The 18,387-nt window shown below is 48.6% G+C and overlaps 2 protein-coding genes across 2 annotated transcripts; one reads left to right on the forward strand and one right to left on the reverse strand.

Annotated features, from left to right (window-relative positions):
- Positions 1-3,257: 3,257 nt before the first annotated feature.
- Positions 3,258-4,184, forward strand: LOC125507896 (uncharacterized). Its single transcript, XM_048672418.2, has one exon. It carries the CDS (start codon positions 3,465-3,467, stop codon positions 3,960-3,962), a length of 498 nt encoding a protein of 165 aa, XP_048528375.1. The 5' UTR covers positions 3,258-3,464; the 3' UTR covers positions 3,963-4,184.
- A 12,785-nt stretch (positions 4,185-16,969) lies between these two features.
- On the reverse strand, positions 16,970-17,913 carry LOC125555640 (calmodulin-like protein 5). Its single transcript, XM_048718528.2, has one exon. The coding sequence runs from the start codon at positions 17,811-17,813 to the stop codon at positions 17,322-17,324; it is 492 nt and encodes a 163-aa protein (XP_048574485.2). The 5' UTR covers positions 17,814-17,913; the 3' UTR covers positions 16,970-17,321.
- Positions 17,914-18,387: the final 474 nt, after the last annotated feature.

Raw genomic sequence — 18,387 nt, forward strand, 5'->3', positions numbered from 1 at the left:
AGCTCTTACCAGTTCTTACCGTGCTGCAGTGGTTGTCGGCTGTTGGCGATGTCAAAAGTGATCAAAAGATTGATATAGCGATTACCAAGGGACCGAACAAGATACGATATAGGAAGTGGAGCTTGGTGAAGGTTTCCTCAACTCACAATATGTGGCACAATTAAGCAAAAAGTAATGCAAGCTGAATAATTGCTCAAACTCCTAACTAGTGCTGGCGGTCGACTAGTAAGAGAGAAAACAATCTAAGCCTAGATACTGAGTCACGTGAGTGGGAACCGATGAAAAATTTGAGACAACTCTAATTAACTAGATATAAGTGAAGTACAAGTAAGTGTACAACAATGGAGAAAAGACAAATGTCCAGATAGTGTCACTGGGATGATAAAGAATAAGTCCTGGACAGAAGGAAAATAATGCCCAAAAGATGCTAGCCGGCCTGATTTTTTGCAACTTTTTCTTTTAACTTTTTTTTTCTTTTTCTTATTTTTCTCTTTTTTCCATTTTTTTCTTTTTTTTCAAGCCAGTTACTAGCGAGTATACCCAAGATGGCACTTACACAAATTGGCCAAAAGAAGAAACAAAAGTGCCTTGGCCGAGTGCTACAGCAAGGAAAGAAGACTATAAAAGCTAGCTAGATGTGATTTGGAGTTGAGATTAGCCAGTACTAGTCAGCCGGCGGAGATTTTTGGGGTGGCGCGTGGTGGCAGACAAAACATGTGAGATGTCTGGTGCCTCGCGTAACGCAAAACCTGGTAGATGGCAAGCACGCACAGCGTCAGACAGAGATAACTGTGCGTCTGGTCATTCGCGTAATGCTGAGTGCGGTAATGTGGAGAGCGATTGTAATCAACACCTGTCTATTTTTTTTGGAATTTTCTTCAAATTGGAAAGTAGCGTTGCGGCAAGGATTATGTGGGTGGACAAAAACAGATTGATCTAGTAGATGATTTGCTCTCCGACTAATCTAAACCAGCACTAATTCTAGGATGAATGCAACCAACAATTCAACTACACAAATACTAGATACAAAAATTGCTAAAGGCGAAAAAGGCAGGTGTAAAGAATGAACTAATCTATTTTTTTTTTGCTTTTTTTTGTGGGTTTATAGGACAGAAAATAACTAATCTAATAAAGTTGTAAATCTCTCACCGATCAACCTGAAAACTGATACCACTTGATGTGATGGCGGCCCGATCTTTCGATGAGAGTGGGGGTAATTATCGATTTGGTGGATTTTGACCTTGACGATCCGGCTATACCGTATCCGACGATACGCCTCGACAATCGCTAAACCAATCTCCGATGGTTATTGACCTTGCCGTAGGCACGATCAACCTGAACAACGAGGTTCAAGTTCCTGCAAGCAACCGAAGAACCGGCAAGAACAAAGGTGAATTGCAATTGAAATTGCGGATAATAAACTGAGCACACGAACTAGATGAAAAGTTAGGGTTCCACTGTGGATCTGACAAGGCGGTAGTCCTACACGTCTCGTAGATGCGAATTGTAGCGATGGCTAGACAATACAATAAAACCCAAGTCTAAACCCTAACTTAACCTAGCTATTTATTAAAGCAGATGCCGCCTGGGGCTGATCGGACACCGGTCCGTACGGCGACCGAGTGCTGCACGTAGAAAGTAGTCAAATCGTGTTGGCCCACCATGGCCCAAAACGTGATGTCTCTTGGTCCATGCAACAAAAATTAATTGGCTTGGGTCTTGTGGCATCTGCTTCCTGTACCATGGCATGCACGATGGATGGGATGGATGGTGCGGTGTGTGCATGCATGCAAGGACGGTTGAGAGCATGCACGCAAAGAGTGTTGTTCCATTTGGTTTAAAGGCTCCTCTTCAATTGATTATTTGATCCCTTGGTTTCTGAGTATAATTAAATCAGAACATGAGTGTAATATCATATTCTCGTTAGCTAAATCATATGTACAAAGGAGCGATAGTACCTGGCCATTTATTTGTCTTGCTCGCGCTCTAGTAATAGGACCAGGTGGAATAACTAATGTAGGAGTCGCGGCGGGTGTAACAATAGAAAAGATGTCCTCATCACTTTATTTATAAAAGCGATGCAAAAGCCGGTGACAACAATGACATGTGCATAGTGCGACGGCGTTGTGCGCGACGCTGGCTCGCTGCTTCAGTCCACATTCACTCTTCTCTCTCGCTTGCATCGTGACCGTACGCATGAGGCCGCCGACGCCGATCGAACGGCATGCAACATGGTCGCGCTGCAAGCCCTCTCGCCGAACGTTCGCTCACAACATTTTTCCGGTAAAAAGCTAAACTGAAGATCAAAGGCGTCAGGGATATTCGCTCATGGAGTAGTAAAAGTGGAAGCAATGGTTTGACCACTGGTGACCAGCGCTGGTGGTTTGCGGTTCATCGACACCGCGTAGGCGCGTACTACGTACTAATCTTCGCATCCCAGTCTTGTCACTGCCGGTTCAAACATTTTAGGTGTCGCGTAGCAAAAGTGTCGCCGTCCAGAGAAACACGCAGCACTACAATTCTACAATTCTATTCCCGTGTTCCCCAGACAGGCCTCAGAATAATACTGTGCTCTGTGCCACCGTGCCGATACAATATGCATGTGAACTTGGAGCTGGTCGTGTAACCAGACCAGACATTCTGAAATCTCTGGGAATTATGGTGTGCGTACGTACACTTGCCAAATTATATGAACCTATTATTGTTAGTAGGAACACTGGTTTGGGCCAGGAAGTGCAGCAGGACAGTGCAGAGGATGCGAATCCGTGTTTGCGTGGGCGGAAGCGGACACCGCACCGACCGAGCCGTGTGTCGCCCGCAGCCCCGACCTGTCCAGCTGTTCACAGCTGCGCCCGGGCCGCCCATGGCGCTGGACGGACGCGTCCTCGAGATTAACAAAACCACGTCACGGGCGGTGCGCCCCGTGCCGCCACCAGTTTACTACTCCAGCATAGATGACGACTTCAACTAGACTATAGAAAATCTTCAAATGAAAAAAAGAGCATGCAGATGTAGTCCGCAAAGGAGGAGTATTCGATTCAAATTGCAAGCATTTTGCCTTTGCGATTTCAGAAGAATCCATCTTCCTCCTTTTCTAAACTGTTTAGATTTTGCACTTTGGGAACGCGTGCGTGCGTGCGGTGGGGCGCTGATCTGCATCGACCCATCTCCTTTGACTTGGCTTGGCCTAGGATTGAAGACGGGATTACTGGAATTAATGCGTGCGCGTGTGTGACAGACGAGTCAACGGCAGCCACACAGCTTCTCCCTCCGGCGTTCAGATCTCCGACATGACCGTTCCTGCCTCTGCTTGCCATCCGCCTCCTATATAAACCACCACCTCACAATCCTCTGAACACATCCAAGTTAATCGCACCTTCAGCTTCATTCCTTCTCCTACCCACCCACCCACATCGACCAATCCATAGCCATCTCCGTGCAAGCATCGAAGAAGAGGTAGCAGGATGGCCGGCGCCGGTGCCGCAGCAGCGATCAGCTCGGAGCAGATGAGCGAGTTCCGGGAGGCCTTCGCCTTCTTCGACAAGGACGGCGACGGCTGCATCACGGCGGAGGAGCTGTCCACGGTCATCCGCTCCCTGGGCCAGTCCCCGACGCCCGAGGAGCTGCGGGACATGGTGCGCGACGTGGACGCCGACGGCAACGGCACCATCGAGTTCGCCGAGTTCCTGGCGCTCATGTCCCGCAAGGCCGACGCCGACGCGGACGCCGCCGACCCCGAGGAGGAGCTCCGGGAGGCCTTCAGGGTGTTCGACAAGGACCACGACGGCCACATCTCCAAGGCCGAGCTGCGCCACGTCATGATCAGCCTCGGCGAGAAGCTCACCGACGAGGAGGTGGACGGGATGATCCAGGAGGCCGACCTCGACGGCGACGGCCTCGTCAACTTCGACGAGTTCGTCAGGATGATGATGCTCTCCGACGCCGACCAGCAGCAGCATTGAGAGTCTGTCCGAGATAGATATATAGTCCGTCCGTCCGTCCGTCGTCCATTTCTTCGGTGGACGGACACATCTTGTCAGGGAGGAAGTTAGCTAAGCTAGCCATGCATGTCTGGATGAATGGATCTTGAATTCTTGATTGATTGGTTACAACTGTTATTGGAAAAAGGTAGAGATTATATTATAAATAATAAAAGAAACTAACTGAACGTGGTGATTCTGTTCCGTCGGCGCCAGTGGTGCAGAGAGTTAAATAATTTTCTCCAGTGATTATCCAACTCCCCACCTTTGCCGTGCCCTTGTTTACATTGGCATTGATCTTTTGCCACATCTTTGACAGAAACTTGATGATTTGCCTCTGGCAGGATGGGCCCATTGTAAAATGTCCAAACTGCCCCTGCCCTACTCAGTCCATCCCAACGGGGTACATCTCTCACCGAGCACGCGGGAAAACCTGAGGCGGAGATGGAGCTCCGGCGGAGGTGGCCGTGGCTCTGCCCCCGCCGGCCTTGTTGCTCACCCAGCCCGGAAAACCTGGGCCTCTCCAAGCACGGTGCTGGGGCGAGCGCGGATGAGGCGACGGCGAGGTAGCGCGCGGCGGCTGGGCTCGACATACAGCCACCGGTCTGCTCGTGGAGCACCTGCTTGGGGAGAGGAGCAGAAGCCGGACGGACGACGACGCCTCGAGGCGGACGGCCAGCGGATGATGTGTGCGTGGGCGTGCTTGTGTGTGCGTGAGCGCTCTGTGTGAGTGTGTGTGTTGTGTGCGTGCGTGATCTAGCACCTGGGCGTGCATGACGTGTGCCTTGGCGTGCGCGTGTGTGTGAGTGCCTGCGTGCGCTGTGTGGGTGCGTGCTCTAGCACCTGGGCGTGAGTGCGTGCTCTGTGCATGTGTTGTGTTTGTGTGCGTGAGTGCTCTAGCAGTTGCGCGCCCGGCTGTTGCTGCTGCTACTGCTGCATGCACAGAGAAGGACGCCACTGTCCGAACTCGCTCAACTCGCCAAGCCCGCCATGGACAGCCACCGTCGTCCCCGGGCATGGACCGTGGACGGCACCCTCCGCGCGCCACATCCAGCACGACTCGTGGCCACGGCGGTCACGTGCGCGTGGAGATGCACGCGCGTCTATTGGTGCTCGTGGCGGACAGCACGGTCCACGCCGTCATGGGTGACCAGTGCAGGGAGTGCGGCGTCTTCCTCCGAGAGCTCGACTGGTCTATAGGTGTTGCCCTTCGCCCGAGGATCTCGTCCATGGACTGCGCCTCGAGGCCCCAGGCCGGGCGCGTGAGGCCCAAATGCTCTGGTGTGACTGAATGCATAAACTGCAGCTCTGCTCGAATTATTCTTGGGGCTGAAAGATTGATGTTTGTTACGCCTCGTTTTGTTCCCAAGAATTGAGTTTGATTCATTTGATATGATTCCAAATCCAGTTATATAGCACTTGAATTTAATTTCAATTCGGATATTCACGTTTGGGTGTCACGTGGAAACGGATGCTATCCATTTTACTAAACCGCGTGTTCATGTTTTCGTTTACTAGGACAATACCCGTACGAGGCAACAAGATTTAAATATTCTAATACTTTACCTCCTGATTTATCTACCTATATTTATGTAATTGTGTAAATAAATGTTTATAAGATCTTGACCATTATTTACCTTATAGTTTGATAAGAAGTTATGACAAGTAAATCAACGGTGACTGATTCTACACTCCCTGCGTGCTCGCATCCGCCGGAATATTATTGAATATCATCAACTTTCTCGCCCCCCGAGTTGCCCTCCTCGGCGACACGAGGAAACTCTCAGCGCCACCGCCTACCTCCCCCTCCCTCTCCTTCTGACCTAGCCACCACCGGAGGAGCCCGCTGGCTCCGAGGATGGTGGCGCTCGGGCCGCTTTGTGGGCGCGCAACTTGATCTGGCTGGCTCGTGTGGGGTGGCGGGCTCGGCCCGCCATGGCCGCGGCTGAAGGTGCGTCGGTGGTGGCTGCTTTGAGATGAGGGTGGAAGGGGTGGTGTGGAGCGTCCGTGCCGGCAGCGCCTCGTCCCATGGCACATCTGGGCCGCATGTTGATTGCCATGATGTGCGCATCCCAGCTGCTACGCCCTGCGCCAGCGTCGCACCCCTGACACGCCACCGCATGTCGCACTGCTGCTGCGCACCAGGGAGGGAGTAGGAACCCCGCCGCCGCCAACGCTGACCGGGCTTCGCCCGACGGCTGCTAAATTTCATGTTTTGACCATTTTTAGAAACTTGATCGAGATGTGACTCTGCCTTGCAGAAATTTTGGGATCTGACCCTTTCTTACCGCCATGGTCCATGACGGTAGGGTTTAATAGCCTACCGCCAAGGTCCCTGGCGGTAGGGTTGCACACCCTACCGGAAATTTTTCCTAAGTATGGAACACAGTGCATGCTCGCATCTATCGCCGGGCACTTTGGCGGTAGGGTTGTATTAGGCTACCGCCAGCTTGTTTGGCGGTAGGGGTGTTTCCTACCGCCAAGGTCCCTGGCGGTAGGCTGTTACATCCTACCGCTATGAACCTTGATAGTAGCAAAATGGTCAGATCCTGAAATTTTTACAAACTAAGGTCAGATCTCGATTAACTTTCAGAAAAGGGTCAAAATACGAAATTTTGCCCCAGGCAGCGCCCTCTGGTGCCGGCAAGGAGAGGGGAAGGAAGGGAGATGCCCATGGGTGGGGCGGCTATCAATGCTGTTCGTGAGAGGGACGTAGGTGACACGATCTTTTTTCTTGCCAAGGAATTCAGCCTCTCCGCCTTCTTCCTTTCCTTTCCTTGTTGTGCAACTGTATGTTTCTATATAGGGAAACGTTTCTACGCGGCGCACCGGCCAAAACTTCCAGCCAGTCCTGCGCGAGCCACGCGATCGAGGCCATCGTACGCCTCGCGTGACCCACTAGCCCCTGCCTTATCTTCTTCCTCGCTACCTTCGTCCTCCCGATCCCCTTCTTCCTCGCTACCTTTCTGGACGGTTCTAGCAACTCTCGGATGGCTTATCCATGGCGGCTTTCAACTCCGGCTCGCCGGGGCGGAAGGAACCTGCAGCGGTGGGCAACGGAAAAAAGTGGGCATGGCGTTGACGTTGAAGGTATGGACCTGCACGGGATTGGGGCTAGCTGGCGGTGAGATTTGAAGGAGGAAGAGGAGGGGCATGGCCACCCCCATGCGTGGACGCGGCCGTGACTGTCAACAAGAATGGTTGTAGCGATTCATGTCACCGGTCGTAGCAAAAATGAACCATGGTTGAAGCAAAATATATCTGCACATGGATGATGAAGGAGAAAGGAATGGTTGGGTGTGGCCATGGCGACAGGGCTGCGGCGAGGGGCGGCGGCGAAGCTGCAACCTGAGCTTCACCCGTCGTTGTCGAGAGCTACAACCGCAGGTGCAGCTGTTTCATGGGTCAAGGCGGCGACGAGGACGGACGGCGAAGGTGGGGATAGGCGACGAGGACGGCCGGCGTGGATGGGGACCGGCGACGAGGACGGCCGGCAGGGGTGGGGACCGGCGACGAGGTCAGCCACCAGAGGGGAGAGGATGCGCGCACCGAGTGGGAGATGTGATTTCAGTGAGAAGAAGCTGCGGGGCAAATCCTTTTTTCCGCCAGATCCAATGGCCCACGCGGCTCAAATCCAACGGCCCTGACGCGACCGGCCGAACGATTGGGCCGGTGCGCCGGCACAGATTAGTGCCCTTCTATATATATATAAGAGTGCCTTTTTCATTGCCTGGGACATCAAAGTGAGCAATTGTTTTTTTTAAAGCAGTCGCATGACCAAATTAGGACATTCAAATGATTGATGCTCCTGAGTGAAATGTTTTCACGGGCTACTTTTCTTTTTGCCATAATCTTCCTTTGTAAAGTATACTAGCTTAGACCCCGCAAAAAAAAAAGGTATATTACTAGCTTAGCAGCTCAGATGTCAACGTGACACCGCACGCGTGCAGTGCAGGACTTGGTCGCCGATCTCCGATGGCACAGCTCACAGATGGCTCGCTGGACATAACAAGGACGGCTGGGCGCTGGGCGTGCGTAGTTCTTTTGCAGCCGCAGCGCGTGACAGGCTGCATGCCGCCGACCACCGCCACGTTTGGGCGGCTGGCCTGACAGAGTGACAGTCCAGCTAAGAGGAATGTATCCAGCAGCTAGTCACATTCACAACCTCACAGCTCAAGTTCAGATCCTCGTAACTTTGACTTTAAGAAATAACATGATTGAATAGACTGAGGCACAAATGTCAACCAAAGAAATGGGTCACCGATCGCCAGATGGTTTCGTGCCAGCGAGAGCATCTTCAGTCAGCCATGTATCTCTAATTCGACCCCTTAAACGCCCGTAGACTGGGCGCGTTTATTTTGAGCTTTTATTTGTTCGTCCGCATAGTCACACTCCTTATTTTCTTCCTCATATGTCCAGTCACGTGTATGTGATTGATGGAGATTAAAAGAGAGAAAGAAAAGAATGAATAAAGAAAGAAAAAATGTGGTCCGGGATGAGGCCGCATCCAACGTGGCGGATTGACCGGGCGCGTCCGCGAGCCCTCATATCCTCCCCATATTTGAGATGGATATAAGGGTTCGCGGACAGCCCTGACGTATAGGGGTCCGGTTGGGTGACGTTTTTCCTTCTCTCTTCTGTTCGTTCACTGACCGGGCACGTCAGCAGGCGTTTGAGAGATCATTTGAGGCGTATGAGAGGTTATTTGTCCGTTTGTTCACTGACCAAGCAACCGCTGTCTCCAACAGCTGCCCTATAGGGCACAAAACTGCTCCAATAGCTGCCCTAAAATAGGACAGCCGCACCATGATATGCATTTAAGCCACAAACATATGAATTTATCATACAATGTTTTGCATCATAATTATGTAAAATCCCTACATGCATAACAAAGCAACAAAATATGAAATTCAACTTCAAATCCACATATAAAGTTCAAATGCAAATTGCAAACATAGTGTGTAACCAAAAATAAGCAAAAGTGCATGGCTAACATAAAGAAAAGATACATAGTCTCTCAACCCTCCTTGCCACTTATGGTTTCTTTTTCCTCATCATTGGCTTCATGTTCATCATTGTCGTGCTTTGAGCCATTCATGTTGCCACCTATACCTCCCATGCCACCTCCCATGACATTCATCGTACCTCCAAAACCACGGCCCATCATACTCATCAAACCACCCATGCCTCTTATGCCACCTATGCCCCACCCATGCCGTTATGCCGCCACCCATGCCACCTCCCATGCCGCCCATGCCGCCACTCATGCCACTACCCATCAAGCTCATCAAACTCATGGACTTTTTTGCCAACATTTGATCTTTGCACATCTCAAAAAATTCCTTTTGCTTCGCGTCGAGATCACTTGTGTCCATGAACATGATGTTTGCTTATTTTTCCTCGACCAACCTCTCCACGTCCACCGCCGCATTCATCTCCTCTAGTTGCACCCTCAAGTGCTAGGCCTCGGCCTTCTTCTCCTCGGCCACTGTCCTCTCCCCCAACCCTTTTATCTTCAAAAGTTTCTTCTCTTCGGCATACATCTTCCTTGAATTGATGAATGCTTCGAGTGGCTCTTTGATATCATTGTTGCCAGCCTTTGTGCCCTTCTCTTTTTTCCTTCCATCGGGCCTTTTGGACTCATCCGCCACCGAGTTGGGAGTGCCACTCCTATTCTCTTCGCCCCCACTTGATGCATGATCATCTTGCCCAACCGAGCTCTTCTTCTTGTTTGGAATTTCAAAAGTCTCACGTGTCTTCCATTTCTTATCATGCTCAAGCTCGGCCCAACAATGATGCAAAGTGAAGATCTTCCCTTTCTTTTTCTTCTCTCCTTTCTTCCCTCTACTCCAGCACATCCCTTGAGCGAGGTTGAGCTACAAGAAATCATTGAGAAGAAAGTTAGTCACAATTAAGAGCAAACAATCTATGCTACAATTGAGAGTAAACAATCTATACTACAATGAGAGCAAGTATCATTGAGAAAAGAGAAGGATATTCACCTCGTCATCTTCGTTGCAACCACTTGGGTTTATCGATCAACATTTTTCAAACAACATGACCACTTGAAACAATTCACATATATGATGGACCATCCGTGGCGAAGAGAAGCGGTTGAGCGGTCAAATCCACTTGTGTTTCGTTCATCTCCGCTCCATTTTTGGGCACAAGAAGTTTATCGGGCACGAGTGGCAAAAAAACGCCCTCCAACAGCTGCCCAACCATAATTTGAATGAAATGCTGTCCAATGTGTGTTCGATGAAATTCAACGTTCGAATATCGACCCGAAGACTGATGCGATAGTGGTATGTCAAACTCCATTCCCTTATACAAGACCATAAACTCAAATTACAGATACTAAGATAAAATTTAATGACTGCTTTGCAAGCTAACTTTTCTTTTTGTTAACTGGGATCATTAATACGCTCGCATGCATGCAAGGAAGAAATAAGAAGGAAGTAACAAAGTGTCATTATTGCTGGAATTTAGTCTATTTTGGGCAGCCCAATAACTATTTCAGAAATTCCTAATAAATCCTAGAGGCCCACTTAGCCCATTTGTGCAAGGCAAGGGATACTACTAAAGTTTAGTCCCACATTGCTAGTTTAGTGGGAGTTGGACCTCCTTATAAGGGAGGTTCTTTCCCCACTTGTATGAGCATGAGAACAAGAGGGATATCCACGCGCGCTCCTCCTCCGCCGCCCGCCTCGCCATGCCTCGTCACGACGCGCCGCGCCGCGCCGCTTCGCGGGTTGCGGAAATGAGCCGATATCTAAATTTTTGCCACGCACGACAGGAATATGAAAGGTCACGTGGGAGTTGAAACATTTTCTGTAGTGGACACTGAATTTGAACGGCGTGCCTCTTCGGCCGCTGCCTGTTCGCTTCGTCTCCCTTCGTTGCTTCACCTCCTGCCACGGCCTCTTCGCGTCCTTCTCCTGTGCCTATATAAGAGAGGTCGCTTCTCTCCAGAGAGACACAACAGAAGCTCCTCTTCCTCTCGCCACAAAGTTCTGACCACTGTGCTGCTGCTACGTTCTTCCCCATCCCGTCTTGCGGCGTGCACCACAGGTCGGGACAGTAGGCCTCCGAAACCGCACCTTTTGAGTCCTGTACGGGAGAAGGGTGATAAGGTTTTTGGGAAGCGCTCAGCGCGACTACTGGCTGCTTCATCACGGACGATCCGGTCACCGATGACTACTTCCCCGACGACGACTTCTTCCCCGACATCCACGACCTCCTCGACGACATGGCAGGCAAGGACACCGACCCCAAGTCCAGCGCTTCTGCTGCTGCTGTCCCGTACGTGTTCTTGTCTTTCCTGTTAAAGGTTCTGCTGCAGTTCCTTGTTCTAGTCCTTGTCCTACACATGATAGGTTCTACTTCGTATATGCTACTTGCTATACTGTCTGCTTTAGATATGATAGGCTATGGTTCATATATGCAGAAGCTATTTACCTTCTCTCTGTCAGAACGCATGACTTGTTTTATCTCTACTATATTAGTCATGCGTTATCTAGTATTTCTGTTAATAAAATTATTTGGTAAATTGCTCATATTTCCAACAATCCATAAACCTTATTATAGGTAATTTACCCCAAGTGGTTTTGCTACTTCCATGAGACCTCCTATGTTTGAGGGTATCCACTATAAGAGGTGGCGCGTGAGAGCAGTCTTATGGTTTGAAACCATGAGTTGCTATGACGCCACTCTCGGCAAACCTGAAGGAGAGCTTGATGCTCAACAGGCACAAGCTTTTCAGAAAAATGGATACTCTGTTTAAGACTGCTCTCTTGAGTGTTCTTGGTGAGAACATAGTTGATGCTTATGCGTCAATTGATAATGGAAAAGATATGTGGGATGCACTCGAGGCCAAGTTTGGGGTCTCGGATGCTGGCACTGAGCTGTACATTATGGAGCAATTCTATGATTACAGGATGACTGAAGAGCGCTCCGTGGTTGAGCAAGCTCATGAGATACAATCATTTGCTAGAGAACTTGAGCACTTCAGTTGTATGCTACCGGACAAGTTTGTTGCCGGAGGTATCATCACTAAGCTTCCTCCTTCATGGAGGAACTTTGCTACCTTGCTGAAGCATAAGAGGCAGGAGTTTTCCGTCCCGGATCTCATTGGCACTCTTGATGTGGAAGAAAAGGCGAGAGCAAAGGACACACGTGCTCGAGGTATTGAGGGAGGATCTAGTGCCAATGTGGTACAGAAGCAGAACTTCCAGCCCCACAAGTTCAAGAACAAGGGCAAGTTTGATGGAAAAGCAAAGTTTGATGGGAAGAACAAGGCTGTGCAACACACAAACTTCAAGAAGAAGAATGGCAAGAAGAAAGGTGCTTGTCATGTGTGTGGGGATCCTGATCATTGGGCTCCTAGTTGCCCTAATCGCTATGACAAGCGTCATCCTGGGAAAGGCGGCAAGACCGCTAATGTTGTCATTGGAGACACTGACATGAAGGATGCTGGGTATGGTATATTTCCCACTATTCTTTCAGTATGTCATTCTCCTGACTGGTTGATTGACACGGGTGCTAATGTGCATGTATGCGGTGATATTTCCATGTTTTCGTCTTATCAGACCGCAGGGACTTCAACCGTGCTGATGGGCAACGGTTCAAGTGCTTCTGTTCGTGGTGTTGGCACGGTCGATCTGAAGTTTACTTCGGGGAAGATCGTGCGGCTGAAGAACGTGCATTATGTCCCCTCCGTCAATAAAAATCTTGTTAGCGGATCTCTTCTGTGTAGAGATGGCTACAAGCTTGTCTTTGAGTCGAATAAATTTGTAATATCCAAGTATGGAACCTTTGTTGGTAAAGGCTATGAGTCAGGAGGCTTGTTTCGTTTATCCTTATCAGACGTTTGCAATAAAGTTGTTAATCATATTTGCAACAATAGTGAATCCAATGTGTGGCATTCACGTCTTTGTCATGTTAACTTTGGTTGCATGTCGCGACTAGCGAAGTTGAACTTAATCCCTAGTTTCACCACCGTCAAGGGATCTAAGTGTCAAGTGTGTGTGCAAGCTAAGCAACCTCGTAAGTCTCACACGACTGCGGAAATAAGAAATCTTGCACCACTAGAGCTCATACATTCAGATCTATGTGAAATGAATGGTGTGTTGACAAAAGGTGGAAAGAAATATTTCATGACATTAATTGATGACTCCACTAGATACTGCCGTGTGTATCTTCTGAAATCTAAGGATGAGGCTTTGAACTTTTTCAAGATCTATAAAGCTGAAGTGGAAAACCAACTTGATCGAAAAATCAAGAGGCTTAGGTCCGACCGTGGTGGAGAGTATTTTTCCAATGAGTTTGATGCTTTTTGTGCGGAACATGGTATAATCCATGAGAGGACTCCTCCCTACTCACCTCATTCAAATGGGATGGCCGAAAGAAAGAACCGTACTCTAACTGATTTGGTTAACGCCATGTTAGATACATCGGGTCTCTCCAAAGCATGGTGGGGGGAGGCGATATTGACAGCATGTCATGTCCTGAACCGAGTCCCCACAAAGAACAAAGAGATAACTCCATTCGAGGAATGGGAGAAGAAAAGGTTAAAACTCTCTTATCTGCGAACATGGGGTTGTTTGGCGAAAGTCATTGCTCCAATTTCAAAGAAGCGGAAGCTTGGACCAAAGACTGTGGATTGTGTTTTCCTGGGATATGCTTTTCATAGCATTGGCTATAGATTATTGGTTGTAAAATCTGAGGTACCTGACATGCATGTCGGTATGATCATGGAGTCGAATGATGCGACTTTCTTTGAAGATATCTTTCCCATGAAGGATATGGCTACCTCATCTAATCAGGAGATGCCTAGTTCATCGAATCAGGAACCAGTTACAATTACCGAACCTACAATTTCGATGGAACACTTTGAAAGTCCTGTGGAGGAGAACAATGAAGTTCCTATTAGGAGCAAGAGACAGAGAACTGCAAAGTCATTTGGTGATGATTTTCTTGTGTACCTCATAGATGACACTCCCAGTTCTATTTCAGAGGCCTATGCATCTGAAGATGCTGACTACTGGAAGGAAGCGGTTTGTAGCGAGATGGATTCCATCTTGGCAAATAAAACTTGGGAGATAACTGATCGTCCTTATGGGTGCAAACCTATAGGATGCAAATGGGTATTCAAGAAGAAGCTTAGGCCTGATGGTACTATTGAAAAGTACAAGGTTCGGCTCGTGGCTAAGGGTTATACCCAAAAGGAAGGTGAAGACTTCTTTTATACTTACTCACCTGTGGCTCGACTGACCACTATTCGAGTTCTACTTTCACTAGCTGCCTCGCATGGTCTTCTCGTTCATCAAATGGATGTTAAGACTGCTTTCCTAAATGGAGAGTTGGACGAGGAAATTTATATGGAACAACCAGATGGGTTTGTACTAGATGGTCAGGAAGGAAAAGTGTGCAAGTTGCTGAAGTCTTTGTACAGAGTTAAGCAAGCACCCAAACAGTGGCATGAGAAGTTTGAAAGAACTTTAACAGCTGCAGGCTTTGTTGTGAACGAAGCTGACAAATGTGTGTACTATCGCCATGGTGGGGGCGAGGGAGTTATCCTGTGCTTGTATGTTGATGACATACTGATTTTCGGAACCAATCTGAATGTTATTAAGGAGGTCAAGGATTTCCTATCTCGTTGTTTTGAGATGAAGGATTTAGGAGTGGCTGATGTCATTCTGAACATCAAGTTGTTGAGAGACGATGATTGTGGGATTACATTGCTTCAATCTCACTATGTGAAAAAGATCTTGAGTCGCTTTGGCTATAGTGACTGCAAGCCCTCTCCAACACCATATGATGCTAGTGTGTTGCTTCGAAAGAATCGAAGAATTGCTAGAGACAAATTGAAGTATTCTCAGATTATTGGCTCGCTTATGTACTTAGCCAGTGCTACAAGACCTGACATCTCTTTTGCTGTTAGCAAACTGGGTCGGTTTGTTTCAAAACCAGGAGATGTGCATTGGAAAGCTCTAGAAAGAGTTTTGCGTTATTTGAAAGGCACTGCAAATTATGGAATTCACTACACCGGGCATCCAAAGGTGCTTGAAGGGTATAGTGACTCAAACTGGATCTCAGATACTGATGAGATAAAGGCCATGAGCGGTTATGTATTCACTCATGGAGGTGGCGCTGTTTCTTGGAAGTCTTGCAAGCAGACCACTTAACGAGGTCAACAATGGAAGCAGAACTCACAGCACTAGATACAGCTATGGTTGAAGCAGATTGGCTTCGCCGGCTCTTGAATGACTTGCCGGTTGTTGAGAAATCTGTACTGGGTGTCCTTATGAACTGCGACAATCAAACTGTGATCATGAAAGTGAGCAGTTCAAAGGATAATATGAAGTCATCAAGACACGTTTAGAGAAGGTTAAAGTCTGTCAGGAAAATGGAAAACTCCAGAGTTATTGCGTTGGATTATATCCAAACGTCTAAAAATCTGACAGATCCTTTTATCAAGGGTCTATCACGTAATGTGACAGATAATGCATCGAGGGAGATGGGTATGAGACCCACAATATGAGTTGTTCACAGTGGTAACCTATTCTTTGTGATCGGAGATCCCGTGAATTAGATGTGGAAGACAAGCTGTTGGTCAACTGAGAGGAGAGTATCCTTACTATTCACAATACCACTCCACGAAGATGCAATACTCTTCTAATCTGCATGGCAGGTTGATGTATATCTTTATGTGTTCTAAGTGGCTTATTTAAGCAGAGATGTTATCATGCAGAATATCTTTTGAAGAACACACCTATATGAGTCTGATTGTCAAACGTCGCAATATATGAGAGTAGGGTTCTCTCTAGTAAACTCATGAAAGGTCACGGAGTATGACACATAAGCTCCACCCGCGGGGAAGATCCACGGTAGCCACGTATCGGTCAAGGTTTTATGTGAAGATAGATTAGCAGAAAACTTGCAGTTCAAGGCCCAGTCCACTGTTCAAGTTGCTTACTAGTGTAGCATAGAGTTCTAGGTGGAAGTTCAACTTAACAGTCTCCACTGCAGTACCGGTATATAAAACAGTGTTTTGGAACCAAAGACAAATTTCTGTGTGCCTCTGGAATCTGGTGGGGGATTGCTGGAATTTAGTCTATTTTGGGCAGCCCAATAACTATTTCAGAAATTCCTAATAAATCCTAAAGGCTCACTTAACCCATTTGTGCAAGGCAAGGGATACTACTAAAGTTTAGTCCCACATTGCTAGTTTAGTGGGAGTTGGACCTCCTTGTAAGGGAGGTTCTTTCCCCACTTGTACGAGCATGAGAACAAGAGGGATATCCACGCGCGCTCCTTCTCCGCCGCCCGCCTCGCCACGCCTCGCCTTGCCTCGCCTCGTCACGACGCGCCACGGGTTGCGGGTTGCGGGAATGAGCCGAGCCGATATCTAAACTTTTGCCATGCATGACGGGTATACGAAAGGTCACGTGGGAGTTGAAACGTTTTCTGTAATGGACACTGAATTCGAACGGCGCGTCTGAAGGGTGATAAGGTTTTTGGGGAGCGCTCAGCGCGACTACTGACTGCTTCATCACGAACGATCCGGTCGCCGACGACTTCTTTCCCGACGTCCACGACCTCCTCGACGACATGGCAGGCGAGGACACCGACCCCAAGTCCAGCGCTTCTACTGCTGCTGTCCCGTACGTGTTCTTGTCTTTCCTGTTAAAGGTTCTGCTGCAGTTCCTTGTTCTAATTCTTGTCCTACACATGATAGGTTCTACTTCATATATGCTACTTGCTATATTGTCTGTTTTAGATATGATAGGCTACGGTTCATATATACAGAAGCTATTTACCTTCTCTCTGTCAGAACGTATGACTTGTTTTATCTCTACTATATTAGTCATGCGTTATTTAGTATTTCTGTTAATAAAATTATTTGGTAAATTGCTCATATTTCCAACAATTATGACTACATGCATGCAAGTATTAAACAAGTTGATACTACGAGAAAACATCATTAATTTTTATCTCAATTACTGTTAGTGATCTTATATAGATGTAAAATGTATTTTTCATGATAACATTGTACTACTAAGGGAATGGAGGGATAGAACACATCGACGAGACCTTTTTACCGATCAATCACATTATTCAGGTCAAGAATATCAGTAACCAATCCATACATCTATACATGCAGCTCAGTTAATGAGTAAATGAAAGCTCCGGCAGAATTCCGGCCGGCATCAACTGGAGATATGGAGCAGCTGGCTGAGACATATAGCTGGATTGACTCGTCGCTGCTGAACCTGAATTAATCACGGCGACCAGGCCGGCCGTCAGTTGTCCATTGGAGAAATGGACGGACAGTGTATCTCAGTGCTGCTGCTGGTCGGAGTCGGAGAGCATCATCATCCTGACGAACTCGTCGAAGTTGACGAGGCCGTCGCCGTCGAGGTCGGCCTCCTGGATCATCTCCTCCACCTCCTCGTCGGTGAGCTTCTCGCCAAGGCTGATCATGACATGGCCCAGCTCGGCCTTGGAGATGTGGCCGTCGTGGTCCTTGTCGAACACCCGGAAGGCCTCCCGGAGCTCCTCCTCGGGGTCGCTGGCGTCCGCGTCGGCGTCGGCCTTGCGGGACATGAGCGCCAGGAACTCGGCGAACTCGATGGTGCCGTTGCCGTCGGCGTCCACGTCGCGCACCATGTCCCGCAGCTCCTCGGGCGTCGGGGTCTGGCCCAGGGAGAGGATGACCGTGGACAGCTCCTCCGCCGTGATGCAGCCGTCGCCGTCCTTGTCGAAGAAGGCGAAGGCCTCCCGGTACTCGCTCATCTGCTCCGAGCTGATCGCCGCTGCACCGGCAGCCATTGTTGTTGGTGTTGTTGCAGCAGCAGCAGCAGCACAGAGATGAGGATGGAGTGATCGATGTGGGTAGCTAGAGGAATGAAATGAAGGTGAGATCGATTTGGATGGGTTTAGAGGTGAGGGAGGCGGAGATTTATATAGGAGATGGAGTCATATGGGAGGAGTACATGGCGGCCGTTGACTCGTCGCTCTCATTAATTCCAATCGTGCATTCTCTATCCTAGCCAAGTCAAGAAAATTTGTAGCCATCGCACATCAGCACCGCACGGGCACCGTACGCGTTACAAAAGTGCACAATCTAAACGGGAAAAGTACAAAAGTGCTAACAAAAGGGCAAAGGCAAAAAGACCCGGTTTGAATTTTGAATTGTTAACTTTATTTTTTTTTGTTTTGATGAAAAGGCAATCTTAGAAGAATTATATATACAAATCTCGAGAATAAATTATTTTTTAACAAGAAGGCCTAATCTTCTCCGCTTGCTCGTGGATGATCTTCTCCACTCGCTCCTGCGTCGTGCACAGTGCGGCCATGGTCACCGCGGACGTGGGTGGGTGGGTGGGATGGGGGGGGGGGGGAG

This window comes from Triticum urartu, chromosome 5A, assembly GCF_056163025.1.
Source record: "Triticum urartu cultivar PI428250 chromosome 5A, HENAU_Tu73, whole genome shotgun sequence".
NCBI lineage: Eukaryota > Viridiplantae > Streptophyta > Magnoliopsida > Poales > Poaceae > Triticum > Triticum urartu.